Consider the following 16,145-nt stretch of genomic DNA (forward strand, 5'->3'; position numbering starts at 1 on the left):
GAAATGCCTTAGAGATGACAACGTGTCGCTAGAACTAAAAGGCATGATTAGAAACCTCTTTCATAGTACATATATGGGCCTCTTGTCGTTTTCTCCTTTCCCTTATTATCCTTATTCCTTCTGAAGACAGTTCGTTACAAATAACTAACTACGATCCCTCAGATCCTTTCATGACAACTAAATGAAACTGGGCCTAGTCAAATTTGAAGAGAATTCGAATACGAAGAATTGAAATTCTTCTTTAACATTATGAATCTGATCAACAGAATATTAAGGCATCGAAATTCTTCAATCTTCACTTTCATCTCTTTCTAAATTCTCAATCTCAGTCACGAGAAGTGAATTTCTCTCATCGCAAGAAAAATTTCCAATTGAGTGGCTGCCTTTTTGAATGTTTTCAGTAGCCAAGTCGTCGTCGTCGTCATTTGGTCTAGACCAAAAACAAAAAAAAAATCTGTTTCTGTTTCTATTAAACAAAAAGAAGAAAAAAAAAAAGAGTTGAGAGAGAGAAAAGAAATAAAACTTTATGCTGTGTGTGTGTGTGTGTTTTTTTTTTGTTTCTTATCAATTAAAGCGTGACCTTTGTTGTGGTTAATCTTTATCTCTCTGAAAGCGAATTAGTTCAGCCAGGGTAAATTTTTTTTTTTTTTTTACCTTTATGGTCTAATTAGTTGTTGAGAGAAATTCTTTTCTCCTCTGGCACGGCGTGGCAGCACTTTTTCTTTTTCCTTTTCTTTTTTATGGATTCATTATTCAGACGATGACATCAGGGTTCCCATCTATCTATCTACACATTCTTTCTAACATCATCGATCTTCATTCGCGCCAATAAATTAAAGGCTTTTATCAATCAGGAAAATTAACAATAATAATAATAAATAATATTAATATACTTGAGACATTTACAGTGTATGTACATACATATATGTTTGTTGTAGAACAGGTGTTAAAAATCATCTACCTATTGTATAACAGTAATAATATTTATATCAACATATGCTATATATGTATGTAGTTATATTTCTGTCTAGATTTATTCAAGTGTCAAGTTGTTTCTTGGTTTTGTTTCTTTTGTGGATTGTAATAAAAGTCAATTTGTCATTGAGAGCTATTTACCATGTGGTGAAGCGAGGAGATGGCAAGGAGAGTGGGAACATTTGGAGGGGGAAGTAAATTAATATGGAAATACAATTTCAACGTGAAAAGTTCTGTTTCTACATTTGTTCAACTGATTTTTTGACATTCAGGAAGAAGATTTTCTAGAGAATTGCAAACGAAACAGAACAGAATGAAAGTTTTTTAAATTAAAATGAAAATTGTAAAAATGTTGAGTTCTTTTGGAGGGGTAACTTCCCAAATAAGTCACTTGCCTCATCTCTGTCTCTCTCTCTCTCTCTATCTTTTACCTCTGTGTTCTTATGCTGCGAAATGCGTTTAAGTCAAGTATTTTGGTTTGGTTTTTTTTTTTTTTTTTTTTATTGTTTTGTTGCCGTGAGCTTTGGTGCCGCTGCCGCGGTTCGCCTTCGGGTGCGTCAGCCACAACGTGTGTGGCAGCAGCTGGTGGTGCTGCGACCTCAGACCATAGGCTTCTCCAGGCTTGGTGGGCACTTTAGCTCCGATATTTATGCAACGGCACACACTTCAGGTCTCTCTGTCTCTTTCTGTCTCTGTCTACCTCCCGGCAGCTGCTGCAATTTAAGCGCACATTTTTCTTGGCCACACATTTTCCTTACCTTTTTTTTTTTTTTTTTTTTGCTTGCTTGCCTCTCACCATATATGCATAAGAGTTTCAGTTTTTCCTGCTCTCTTTCTCTCACTCACTCTCTCTCTCTCTCTCCTATCTCTATTGCTCTATGTGTGTAAGAGGTTCCTTTATTGTTTGCAACACACTTGGCGCTTGCCACATAACAACAGCAACAGAAGTTGCAACTGTAGCAACAACAACAACAACATCAGCATATGCAACAAGAGCGTCCGCTATGCAACGTTGCATGACACATTAAATGCAAAACGGCAGCAGCAAAAAGAAGGTGCAAAGACACAAGGGGGAAAGGGTAGTGGAAAGAAAGGGGGGGCGGAAAGAAAATAAAAAAAGTATCTTGCTAAGAAGTCAGGTTCGGCAGCTGTTGCTCTTGTTGTTGTTGTTGTTGTAGCTGATGGTTGCTACTCTTTATTTAATAAAGAAATGTTGTAGCAAGTATTTTTTATGTGCCCTATAACCAGCAACCACCGCGAGAGGGCTGCCAACTATGTATAAGGTATTTCAGGGTATCCTGTAAAAGACATCAGCAGAAAGTGAAACACACACACACACAGAATGGATAGAAAGGGAGAAAGGGTCCAGCCAAATTATTAGATTGCTTTACGCATTTATTGCTTAGTCTAAAACTTAAGTACATCGAAAACAGTTTTTAAAGGAACCTCACTTTCTGGTCGACTTTATTCTTTAACGGAATTCCCATTCTCTTGGCCATCTTTTTTTCTTACACTGTGTTTCGTTTGCCTGTTTTTCTCCACGCATTAACTTAAACCGGCTGTTTTAGCAGCTGTTCCTGCATCTGCTTAAGCTTAACGTAAGACTTTTTTTTTTTTTTTTTTTTATGACAAAATAATTAAATTTGAAGCGTTGACTGACGACAGCGGCGTCTGTCTGCCATATACATACATACATACAAAAATAATCGTACATAGTCAAGGTAACCGAAAATTCCTCTTAAACTTGTTTAATTTTTCAACTAGATCAAGCATCTCTTCAAAATTCATCAATCAAGACGTTGGTTTTTTTTTTGTTAATTTTTTTAATGAGTTATACTAAACAACGGCTTATGCAATGCGAAAATGCAGCTAAAAACAACCATTTGACATGTGAGAGATGAGATGAGATGAGAGAGTAAAGTTTCCCATGAAAATTTAGTTTAAGCCAACTATAATTGCTCTGTTCATAACTAAAAGAAAAGGCAAAAAAAACAAGAAAAATAATGAATAAATAAATATAATTTTTAATAGGCTAGACCCTTGAAGCAAGTTATGGAAGTCACTGCATACTTTTGGGGGAGTCCTTAAAGTGCTAAAATATCAAGGATTCAATAGTTTTTGATCAAATCTAATCTGGATTAAACTCAATCATGACAAAATTTAGTTAATAAACGAAATTTCTCTTTAGAAAGACTTTTCTTAGGGTCATAATCCGCCCCTGAGCTCTCTGTATGTATATATATTGCAATTGAGTCTGAGAAGAGAAGAAGGAACAACAAATATCTGTCAAGAGAATGTTTGTTGGCCAAAGTGCCAAAAAAAAAAAATGTGCGGGCTACCAATCTAGAAGACAGACAACTGACTAACCGAACCGATGAACCAAAGAAGAACCAATGAAGAACGGATGAAATGTTTCCGAAATATTTTATAGATACATATTTATTTCAATTTATTGCAATCTAGGATCAATTTTTGAACGATTCTATGTGTTTTCCCACCATTATCATTTTGTTTGCTGCTAAATGCTTGCAATTTGTTACAGGATTTTGTTTTTCTTCTTCTCTTTTCTTTGGATTATTGGGTGGGAAAATGCATTCAACGCGGGCCTGTAGGTGGCGGAAGTTATTAGTAGTGCAAGAGCCACAAAGAATAAGTAAGAGATAGATATAGTGTGTGTGAAAGAGAGAGAGAGAGAGAGAGAGAGACAAAAACAAGTTGCAATTGCAGTTGGATACATATGTATGTTGTTGCTTGTGTGTTGTTTGAGCATTTCCAAAGAACCAACCAACTACGGGAACCTTCTTCGTTTTCTTTTTTGTTACATTTTTTTTTATTTATTTTTTTCCTTTTTTGTGGTATTTGGCGGTCACTTTGCTTCTCTAATTAAAGACGACACTTTGGCATGTTTTCTTCTGGGTTTTTTCTCTTTCTTTGCTGCACGGAAATGCTTCAGATTGGAGAAAGACGACGACGACGACAACAGCAACAACAAAGTTAAAGCAAAAGAAGAAGAGGTGAAGGTAGCGTTAAGTACCAAGAATTAAATGTTATTGAAGCATGCCAACTTGATTGAGCTAAAATGCTGAAAAGCCATCGAGCCCAACTAAGAGACTGAGAGAGAGAGAGAGAGAGATGGAGGCATAGAACTCTGAGAAATCTTCTCAAGTGTCCAAATGAATTCCATAGATATTAGAAAACCAAGCAAATCTTAGAGCCTGTTTCTTTAGCAAACATCCGGTTGCTATTTTGTTGATATCCTTACAAAATAAAATCAAAATAAACTTTTGCTTACATCAGATACAAACTTAAATGGGTGCTGACTACTTTCTTAAGGAAAGTTTGTTTAAGATCAAAAGGGAATATATACATATTTATCCGCGTCATGCGAAGGCCAAATGAATGTTTTTCTAGCCAAGATCTACCCACAAATGAAAGTATGTCCTCTTAAACAGAATACAAATTATGAAAGAATTATATAATATATTTAGGTACTATATAAAGATATAGTAAAGACATTATATATTTCATATTTTATTTGTAGTTGTAAATTTCAATTGATAATATTTTCTTTGACTTACATCAATTGAATCATTAAACAAAAAATGATCAAAATAAATATTAAATCATTTATTTGTTTCCCCCTTCTTTATTTGCCTAGTGAGCCATATCTCCACATGCTTTTACCTTATACATATGTATATACTATGTACATATATGACTCAGAAATCGATCAGTGACTTGGACACGACGACGTCATTTGCCATTCATAAGATTAGAAATTGATTTTTTTTTTGGTTCGATGAGACAACTGACATAAAATTACTTACAATTAAGTCACAAGGTAACAAAAAAAATAAAAATAAAGAAACAAAGAAAAAAATGCGAAACAATGAAAACAAAAAGGTTAAAAAACTATTAAAGAAATTTATTAAATATAAATACAAATTAAAAACCTTTGGGCGCCGTCAATAGCTCTTTCTCTCTTCCTCTCTTGAACTTTTTGATTTTTTTTCATTCTGGTGTTTTTCTTAAAATTTTTCACGCTTGAGATAATTAATCAAATTAGTCAAGAAATCAAATTGCTGTGCCGCATTCTTCTCCCCCCTCGTCTCCGGCCTCAGACAACCGCCCACCGCACCTTGTGGCATTTGCCTGCCACTTTGTAGTTGTCATGAGAGCTCCGATTTGGCGATTAATCTTACATATATCAAGTGTAACATGAGACAACAGTCGTCAGAGTCGTTGTTGCTTTTGGTATTTAGCAATAATAAATATGCATCATTTTAGTGGTAAGAGATTTTAATCTAGGCCTAGGCCTCTCCATGTGGAGAGAGAGAGAGAGAGGTGAGGGTCAAAGTTCGATGGGTTACTCTGGCAATTAAATAACATGGTTCTTTCATTCAATTTCATAATTTTCGGCAATTTTTTTCTACATTTTTTTTTTAACATTAGCTACCCGCTGGGAGCTGCTTGTGCCTGCTGCTGGGATATGATGGGGCTACATTTAATTGTAATTTTCAGGGGGTCGACATCATATGGTGAGTGAGTGCGAGAGAGAGAGAGAGAGAGAGAGAGCAGAGAAGAGAAGGTTGAACAGTTGGGTTCGTTCATGTGAAAGGTTGTTGATACTTTGCCAATTCATTGATTGCTTTTAGCCATGTCATAAAATAGAATAAGTATAAGCTAACTGATCTTGCGTGTGGGAATAATGTTGGTATATTTCCGTTAGAAAATTTTGTTTTCTTATAATTAATGAAAATTTATAAGTCTCTAATTGATTCTTGAAAGTTTTGCTATCTCTTTTATGACTCCAAAGAAACTAAAAGTTAGTCCAGTTTATAGTGACTTAGAATTGTCACAAGATCAAATGGTAAATTATATTTATATTCTAAATCAAAGTCAAATATTTCTCAACTAGATCGTTAAACCAATTATAATAGTCATTAATCAACTTGTTTTGGTCAACGTCTTTATGTAATGCAAATTGCAGTTATAAAAACAAAATTAATCATCAGTTAAAAGATGATCTTCCCATGAAAATATAATTATAAAGAAATGAAAAAATTCAAAAGCTTTGCATACTTTTGGGATACTGGGATAATTGTTAATTACTTAATTGAGTGTAAATCAATTGCAATTTTTGGTATTCTAATCTCTAGATATCAAAAATATTCGAAACGATTATTCATTTACGAATGGTCATGCCGAAAACAAAAGAAAAACAAAAGGCAAAGTTCAGAAATATTAAGGGAACTTTTAACACACACACACACACACACACTTTAGTGTGGTGTATGGTGTGGTGGTGTGTTGTGTGGTGGTTTGCTGATAATCCCAAGACGACATGCCACTTGGTGGTTTATTCAGTTATATTGATACTTTATTGTGCACGAATTATGGCCAGAATTTCTCTTTAGAAGGCCACCGATATTTTTATTGATGGATATAAAATTCGTTTGGCTAGTCGTTCATAAGTTTGGAAATCTAAGAATGGTATCGCTTGGATAATCGCGAATTATGAATTTGCTAAAGATAAGCATATATTCCCTATTAGTAGGTATATATAAACCATGAATCGTTTGAATTTCAATTGTTAGACGTTAGCATTATGTTGTGGCGTTTGTTTCTATTGTTTTTCGGGATTCTTACGGCCCTGGTGGCCCTGAATCAATCGGCTTCGATTAATCCGCTTATTGTTGGCGGCTCTGAGGCAGATATATCGGATTATCCGTACCAGGTATCGGTCAGATTGGAAACCTATATGCTATTGCATATTTGTGGTGGCAGTCTCTATGCACCGAGTATAGTTCTGACCGCTGCCCATTGCATCAAAGGACGCTTTGCCTCGTACATTCGCATTGTAGCCGGTCAAAATTCCATTGCGGATCTCGAGGAGATGGGTGTGAAGGTCAGCAAATTGATCTATCACACGGGCTACAACAAAAAGACCTTTGTGAATGATATTGGTATGATTATAACACGAGAACCCTTGGAATACTCCACGCTGGTGCAGCCCATTGCATTGGCCTTGGACCCACCCAATGCTGGAGCCCATGCCGTGGTCAGTGGTTGGGGCAAGCGGACCGAAGAGGATGAAAACTTGCCTGCCATGCTGCGTGCCGTTGAGGTTGAAATTGTGGACCGTAGTGTGTGTGGGACACAGTATTTGACCAAGGATTACACGATCACCGATGAAATGTTGTGCGCCGGAGATGTTGACGAAGGCGGCAAAGATGCCTGCAATGGTGATTCTGGCGGCCCATTGGCTGTTGATGGTGTTCTCGTGGGCATCGTATCTTGGGGGGTGGGTTGTGGCCGTGAAGGCTTCCCTGGTGTCTATACCAGCATAACTCATCACACCGCCTGGATTGAGGAGCAAGCGGAGCCTTATCTCTAATCTCTATCCCCTATCACTCTAAAGTTTGGAAACAATTCAATCAGTTTGCAATTTGTTTCTCCAAATCAAATAAATATTCAAAATGAGCATTACGAAAAAAATATATCAACTTCGTATTTATCAATGAACGATCGTGCGGGAATGAAATTTAATTTGGATAATAATATAATACATTCCGTTTTTGAATTGGTTAAAATGTGATGTCACCAAGTTCTATCATCAGCAGACTTAGCAAAAGAATCCAATGTTTCAATGGCTAAAAGTAGTTGGGAATTCAAACTACAGGAAGTAAAAACTGTACGTCTTTAGCTTCGATGGAAATATAGTTGACCTACAATTATAGAACTGTCCCGAAAGTATTCGATCTATGTAGGTCAGAATATAGTTTAGTGGCTTAGTGGTTAACAACAGCCTTAAGTAGTTGGATTCCTAGAGCGTAGTTCCCTATTCTTTGGTCACTTCCAGAATTTGAATCGCCAATATATTTTGAGCTTCTGTCTTTTGTCTTTATGAAGCGGTCCATAGAAAAATAGGCGATACTGAGCGCAAAGTAGGGCACACATAAGCGATAACTTAGAAGTACTTCAACTCAGGTTTACATATTTAAGATCCATTTGTCTTTTTTAAGATGTTGGCAAAAGTCGCTAAGAAGCCTTGATGATCTTAATGATATTGTTGTTATCTAGAAGTTTCACATTCAACTGGATGTGACTTCAAAGCTAGCCAAAGCTAGCAATGGAAGGAAGTGCTCAAGGTGGAAAGCGCCGATCATACATATATACTAGTTATATACCAATCGAAAGAGCTTGCCCACTGTCGAATATCTCGAGAACAAGGCGCTTTGTGGGGGGTGCGGTAGATGTAATTCAAGTTTTACATCTTTGATTGTAAACTGTAAGGAAATCTGTTATGGCTATTGTAATTTATCTAGATCGGTGCTTAACGACTTGGGTATGTTAAAAATCGAAAATAATATAGAAATAATGTCAATTTAGTATAAATTTTAATTGACAGATCTCTGAAGTTTTTTTTTTTTTTTTTTTTTTTGCTTTCTTGCCTTTTTCATTACTCTTTCACTCTCTCTCTCGCTCTCTCTCTCTCTCTGTATCTATGGAGTTCTTGTGTAAGATTTATCTCGACCAAGAACTTAACACAAATCTTAGCTAAGATTTTGTTTATAGCCTTAATATAGTATAAGCCTCTATTACATAACAGTTGTTGTTTTTTGCTCTAACCATTGGATCGTCTGAAAGTTTTTTTTATAGAGATTTCCGCAACCTTCTGAGTTTTAGAGGTCAAAAACTTACATTTACCGATTTTTCACGCACTCCTCGTACATGTGTGTTTGTGTGTGTTTTTGCTATTTTTTCTTAAATTTTTTTTTTTTTTTTTATTTGTTTCTTCTTTTCTGCCTATGCGGCTAAAATATAAACATGATTTTCATTCATAAAAAAAAGAATGCTTTTTTTTTTTTTGCCTCGTTTACATTTGCAAAAGTTCATTAACATTTCGCGCTGTTTGCCATTTTTGGCTAGAACTTACACAAACCAAATAATAACAACAACAACAACAACAGCCACAACAACAACAATTTAAAAAAGACCTCTACGCAGCGGTTTTCATTTTAATGAAATTTAGCCTCGTTTTTTTTTGCAATTTCTTTTTTGTCGTATTCTTTTTATATTTGTATTTTTTTTTGCTTAGCTTTAATTAAATATGCAAATTTTTACATGAATCTCACCTGACCCACCCCCTCCACCGACCGAACGAAGATGACGATGACGATGACGATGATGATGATAGTTGTTGTGGGTGGACTCTGGCACTTTTGTGTCGATGAGTTTCATTTAAATTTTACGCTCATTAGCCATTTAGAAACTCTTTCCGTCTTTCAAATGCAAACAAATAAGAAAATAAATCATAAAAAAAAAAAAAACTAAAACTAAAATAAACAAACCATAAATTTAAATAGAAATTTGTATATTTCTTTTGTTTTTTTTTTTTTACCTAGTAGTCCAGTCCCCCGACAAAAAAAAAGGTTTAAAAAAGAATGTCAAACTGGAACTTCTGCGAACGATTGTCATTGTGTCGGTCGCCTCCGCCATTCCCCATCGTTTATTCCCCATTCATTTTACAGTATTCTTTGTTTTTGCAAAAAAAAAAAAAAAAAAACGATCCGTAACTTTCGCTTTTCCTATACACAGAAGAAACAACCTTAGGTTTACCCTAAATCTTTTACCATTATTATTGTTATTAGCGGCAGCAACGTTTTGTCAACCACAAACTATTTTGTGTGTTGCGGTTTTTTTTTCCATTTTTCTCAGTTCCCCCGCTTTTTGTAGTGAATTTTTTGTTTTGTTTTTGGTTTTTTTTAATTGCTTTAAGTAAGATTCGCTTTTGTTTTGCCGGGTTAGCTCATACTAATGACAACTATTTGACGGGGCGAAAGTTTTTCTCTTTCGTCTTTTCGGCATTAGAAATAATTATATATTTAGTGTTTTGTAAGAGAGCTAGTCAGTCGGCTCTCCTTTCCCCTTCCTCTTGCAAACTAATATAGACTATTATCTATCTATCTATATATTTCTCTTTTTCTTTTTTTTTTGTTTCGGACACATTTAAAAACTTGCAGCTTACTATGCGAATTCAGTATATCTCTGAAGACAAAAGAACTATCAACAAAACATAATCTTGTCCGATCCCCTATATCCGTTAATCCTGATCCCCTCTCTCTCTGTTTCGATCAAGAGTTTATTGAAATATACTAACTACTTAATTTCTTTGTTTTGCGATACTCCAAAGAAACTTTGTCTTGGAATCTTGTGGACTTAAGCCGCTTACAAATTGAGACCTCTTTGAATAGATCTCTTAATAAACACAACAACAACTTTACTTAATTACTATTTGGATAATGAAATTTGTTTCAACTACGACTTTATTTTATGTTATAAATATCATCAAAAGAGTAGGAAAAGATTTTCTTATATGATCTATTTCACATATGTATGTATGTAGACTTGGGTAAAAGCAGATCATCGAGGTGAACTGGCTCACTCATTCTTTTTGCCGAAGTGAGCCAACTCACTCATTTGGCTCACTGACTCACTTGCCGATAGCTCATGACCGATAAACATTCTTTGAGATCCATTCATTGAACTCAAAATGAGCCATAAGAGTGAATGAGCAAAACTGAGCTAGTTAGCAAAACTGAACTACTGAGTCAAAATGAGCTAGTAAGCCAAAAAAAGAACCATATTGAAGGACCCAGCTCAGTGAGCCATTCATTTTGCTCACTCACTCATGAGCTACCCAAGCCTACTTTCACATTTTCTTAATTCTTTGAAATAAACTTTAAAGCATTTAAACATTTAAGGTTTAAATATATTTATTTTGTAGTTATTCGAGGATAATCTGTGTACCTCTATATCAAGAACTACCAAGTTGTTTCATTATTCTAGAATTGTAACTACTTTATCGCTAAAACCAATTGGGAATTACAACTGAATGAAGAGAATATAGACAAAAAGATATTGGTTTTAAGAATCCAACGAATTGTTTTTAGTTTGAAAAGTTTACAACTTGCTCAATTCAATTTGAACTTGAAATTTTATCAATTTAATGGAGAAAGAATATTGGAAACTTTCCAATGTATTTACAATTCCCGCCAATTGTGTATTCCTTATTGTTATTATGTTTGTATATTCCTTTTGTTTGTGTGCCTGTGTCTTGTATGTTGACTAACCCATACCTTTCCCTTTGCCTCTCGTTCTTTTGTTAATCCTTTACAGATCTTGGTACCCTTAACAACAACAACAACAACAACAACAACAATAGCAACAGCAATACTATTGGTAGTACAGCAACACCAACAGCAGGAACAATTATCACAACAGCTTCAACTTCCAGTTTGAAAAAGTCTTCTCCATCAACTGCCAACAAAATGGAGCTGCTAAGCAGCGCTACAGCATCAACAATAACAACAACAACATCAGCAGCAGCAGCATCAGGAACAACAACCACCACACAACAGCAACATCTAATACAGACAACAACAACCAAACAATTGCTGGTGCAGGATTATCTAAGCTACGCCTCACCACCCACATATTCCCGTCTACCACCCGATGGCCACGAATTTCCACCAAATTTCAGTGAACCGCTTGTAATTATGCAACCGCTGCAGCAGCAGCAGCACTTGACTCACCTAAAGTCGTCGTCACAAACAACCAAAGTTGGCACCAACGCCACGGAGCTTCATTTTGAGCACAATAACAATAACAGCAATAAAAATAATAACAAAATGCAAACAACAACAGCCACCACCAACAACAACAACAACGCCGCTGCACCACCATTACCCAAAACTGGACCACCACCAACAACAACAACAACAACAGCAACAGCAATGCCGCCACAACAACGTAAAGTTTATCGTCAGGATTTGGTGATCAATGTGGAAGATGCCCGCATAGCCAACGAATTGCCAACGATGATGAAGAAGAGTAGTAATACAACCACAACCCGTCCTCATCATGACTATCAACGTTCCTTGAGCAACACTTCCTCGTCATCGGTTGCACACGCTCCCGCTACAACTGGAATGCGTAAATCCAGCGATTGGCGTAAAGATGAGAAATCTGAGAAATCGGTACGCGATAAAATTGCAATGTTCTCGTCGAGCAATGATTTAGATATGATACCACCATCTCCAAGCACTACCACTACAATATCCAGTTTCTCACGCAAACCATTGAACATGAGCAGTGAGAATCTATTGGAGGCCTCAACATCAAATCCACCTCCTGCCCTAAAGACACGTGCTATGAGTGTTGAGAATTTGAACGATGTCCAACGGCAATATCAATTGGCCAAACAATTGCCCCAATTGCATGTGGCTGATTCAATGTATTCTCTAAATACCAGCAACTATGCCTCCTTGCCACGTAGAAGTCATGCATCATCCGGATCAGCATCGTCGTACGGCAATGGCTCGTCATCAGCCTCAGCGGTAACAGCTGCCTTGGCGCGTCGCATTAGTTTCTCGGGTGAGGGTGAGGCGGCCAATCGTAAGGCTGCCATAACCAATATATTGGAACAACGTCGTCGTAGTCTATCGAAACTAAGGGGTCTAGTCATACCCGAGAGACCACAGCTGTTGGAGCCGATACTCGATTTGCCTGAGATCAAGAGTCAAGTGAAATTGGCAGCCAGCGGGGAGGATAGCACAGACAGTGGTCTCGGTGAGACGCGTCCTAGAATCACTAGCCAATTGAGTAACCCGGCGGTTGCTTCTGCAGCGGTTTCTAATAGTCCTTATCGCAGTATTTTCGGCACAACACGACGAGGTGGCGGAGGAGGAGCAAGTCTTCCATCTCAATTGGATACACAATTATCCCAATCCTCGCAATCACAGCCACCGGCCAAGCCGCCACGCACATCATTAGCAACGGCCGCTCTAGTGACAACAACATCAGCACCCATTCGTGCGATGCAATCGCCACATGCGTTTGCCGATCAGGAAAGCGACACCGATTCGGTATTCTCCACCACAGTTCGTGTTCCCACACCGCCAGAGAAATTTGCTCTCACACGGACACTTAGCTCAGAGACAAACACATCGATAGCCAGTTCAAATACATCCACATTGACGTCGGGCTCATCGGCCGGCTCGCAGGCTAGTTGCAGTTCATTGGGTAGCACACCGGCTATCGATTTGACCAGACGTCTATTGAAGACCCAAATGAATGGCAATGAATTGGCCGCTAATAATCGTAAGAGTATTCTGGCTTCGGCCAAAAATCGTAGTGCCAAAAGTCGTGGCCAGGATCAGGAGGATAATGATAGTACTGATGGTGAGGCATGTGCTTTAGCTGCTAATCGTCGCATGAAACCAATTTCCAGTTACAAACAGCAGCAGCAGCAGCAACAGCAACTACTCCATCAGCAGCAACAACAGCAATTGCAACAGCAGCAGCAACAACAACAACAACAATTGGTAGTTGATAAATTAATCAATGTGGCTGCCTATGAGCTAACATCCGATACAGATGATAGCAGTCGTCGTTCCGATTGTCCAGCTAAAATTAGTGCCATGTTCATAGATGAGGAACGAAAGGCTAGCTTCAAGGGCGATGATGGCGCCAATCAGAAGGTCGAGCAACAAAAGCAAAAGTTGCTATTAGCTGCCAAGCCTGTGATTCAGACCCCACAAACAGTTCAAGTGGCAGCAGCAGCATTACAACAGCCACCACTAAAACGTGAACCACCAAAGGTGAAAACAGCCGAACTAAGAGAGAAATTTGAACGTAGCGCTGCAGCTGCAGCAGCTGCAGCAGCAGCAGCAAACCACACCACCACCAACAGCACCACCAATATCATTCCAATGCCCTTACCAAGTGTCACTTTACACAAAATGATAATTCCTAGCTCCACTCCAAGCACCACCACCATCAACAGCAGCACCACCACAACAAAGCCACATCATGAGCGTTTCTCATCGCTGGACTCGCTGGCCTCGAGCTCTTCGGGTGTCAGTTCAACAACACAGAATGTTAGCACCACCCAGGAGACAGCCACCGAATTTGGTAGTTTCTCCTCATTGGGTAGCAATCAAAGTTTGATAACCGCTCAGGATGTGCAACAGATTGTTGAGGAGGCCGATCCACCGCTTAAGACACCCGAAGCATTTATTATAGTCTTACAAAGGGACACACCCGAGAGTAGCATTGGCATTACTTTAGCCGGTGGCTCTGATTATGAGGCCAAGGAGATTACGGTAAGTAGAGAGGAAGAGAGAGAGAGAGAGAGATGGTATATCCAATGTATATAATGTAATGTTCATGTCAATTCAACAGATACACAAAATACTGAGCAATACACCAGCAGCCAAGGATGGTCGTCTTAAGAAGGGTGATCGCATATTAGCAGTCAATGGCATGAGCATGCGTGGTTTGACCCATAGAGAATCGATAAGTGTATTGAAGGTAAGTACACCACATAGATACAGTCTGACAAGGATTCTCATTAATCTCTCTCTCTCTCTCTCTCTCTCTCTCTCTCTGTTTAGACACCACGTCCCGAGGTTGTTCTGGTTGTCACACGCTCCGAATCGCTTATCATTAAACCCTTGAACAAGAAACGCTCATCATTGGGATCACTCAGTTCACTGAATGAGAAGCCCACTGAATTGGACTATGAACGTAAACGAAACTATCATAAGGCCTCACGATCTCTAGATTTGGATTTGGATATAGTGTCCAATGAGGAGGCAGGAAGTGTTGGTGGTGCTGGTCCCGCCAATAATGGAACACCCACTAGTACACCCAGTACAGGATCAAATAGTCCATCAGCACAAATAGCAGATATGGATGCTGAGGCAACCATAGCTGGCATTAGGGCACGTCGTCAACTATCACGAGGAGATGCAGCCAAGCTGAGCACTAGCGAATTGTTGGAACGTGCCGCTGAAGCCCGCAATGCCATAGCAGCGGAAATTAGGGCGCAAGGTAAAGCCCCCGTCTCTTCCAATCGTTCACTCGCTCACTGTACTCACCTTTTCCAATTGTCTTTTTCTTATTAGCTGAGGATGTTGGCTCTTCTGCGGTTGGTGGGGGAGCACGTTGTGTCGAAATTATCAAGGATAGCTGTGGTCTAGGTTTTTCCATTGAGGGCGGCTTTGATTCCCCACTAGGAAATCGTCCCCTGATTGTGAAAAAGGTTTTCATGGGTAAGATATACCAACGATCTCTCTCTCGATCACACTCAACCAACCAAACACATCTTGATTATAGGTGGTGCCGCTCAAAAGACAAACCAGGTGCGAAATGGGGATGCAATCGTTTGCATTAATGGTGCCTCCACAGCGCGCATGACCCGAGTCGATGCTTGGAATTATATGAAGCAATTGCCGCTGGGTCCGGTCAAGATTTCGTTTGCCTAAGCCAATCAATCAATCAATCAACACCACCAGCAAACAATGCGCCACAATTTATACTTAAATTAATATAATTAAATATATATACATTTTTTTTTTTTTTTTTGTTTTTTTATGCCATAGTTTTTAAGTTGATTTTGGGACTTTTTGTTTTGGGTACCCAAAATTCATATAATTTTTTTTTTTTTGTTTGTTTGCATTTAAATGAGAAAACCTACATAACTATACTATTAAGTATACATATATATACATATACATTTATATACTGATATTTATAAATTTTATATATTTTTTAAAGTGCAATTTGTTTAATTATTTCAAATATCAATGATTATATTTTGTACATATAAAACAAAACAAAAAAACAAAACATATATATATATCTACTACATACTACATATATCTACCATATATACATACATATATCTCTAACCTATTGACTACTTAACGTATTTATAAAAAAACATATAAAACAAAATCTATTCTTGATCGAAAATGGAACATGCGGCATTTTCCTTATATGTATGTATGTATGTATTTACCAAGCATTATTGGCATTGCGATTGGGTATTTCGATTCTAACCTAAAACCTGGCACGGCTTTTTTTTTTGGAACCGAAATAAATTATCATATTTTATGCCATAAATTATACGGGAACGTTATATTATGTATATTACCAATTTTTTTTTTTTTTTAATAATTATTTAAACAAACAAAAAGAAAAACAAATCGAACACAAAAATGTTTACGTATACAAAAGTATTTGCTTAAAAAAATATACTTAACAAAAAAAACATATATATATATAATATACGTACATATATATACGAAAACGAAATAAAT

At 37.5% G+C, this 16,145-nt stretch overlaps 2 protein-coding genes across 9 annotated transcripts in view; both read left to right on the plus strand.

Annotated features, from left to right (window-relative positions):
* bbg (big bang) overlaps positions 1-15,599 on the plus strand; it is a 141,210-nt gene extending 125,611 nt beyond the window's left edge. For 7 of the 8 annotated variants that reach the window (XM_068294049.1, XM_068294050.1, XM_068294053.1 and 4 more), the window contains 5 exons: positions 11,158-14,144; positions 14,224-14,352; positions 14,436-14,874; positions 14,949-15,095; positions 15,160-15,599. In XM_068294049.1, the coding sequence (XP_068150150.1) occupies positions 11,158-14,144; positions 14,224-14,352; positions 14,436-14,874; positions 14,949-15,095; positions 15,160-15,308 (3,851 nt within the window). In that variant the 3' untranslated portion in view covers positions 15,309-15,599. Of the gene's footprint in view, positions 1-10,001; positions 10,198-11,157; positions 14,145-14,223; positions 14,353-14,435; positions 14,875-14,948; positions 15,096-15,159 lie in introns of those variants that run through there. The other variant, XM_068294052.1, reaches the window with a different exon arrangement.
* LOC137580126 (trypsin delta-like) lies at positions 6,580-7,467 on the plus strand. The gene has a single exon (XM_068294058.1). The coding sequence runs from the start codon at positions 6,584-6,586 to the stop codon at positions 7,370-7,372; it is 789 nt and encodes a 262-aa protein (XP_068150159.1). The 5' UTR covers positions 6,580-6,583; the 3' UTR covers positions 7,373-7,467.
* Positions 15,600-16,145: the final 546 nt, after the last annotated feature.

This window comes from Drosophila tropicalis, unplaced genomic scaffold (assembly GCF_018151085.1).
Source record: "Drosophila tropicalis isolate 14030-0801.00 unplaced genomic scaffold, ASM1815108v1 contig_805, whole genome shotgun sequence".
In the NCBI taxonomy this organism is placed as follows: Eukaryota; Metazoa; Arthropoda; class Insecta; order Diptera; family Drosophilidae; genus Drosophila; species Drosophila tropicalis.

Coding starts and splice junctions, on each gene's coding strand:
- LOC137580126 (XM_068294058.1), top strand. CDS start 6,584: ATGTTGTGGCGTTTGTTTCTATTGTTTTTCGGGATTCTTACGGCCCTG.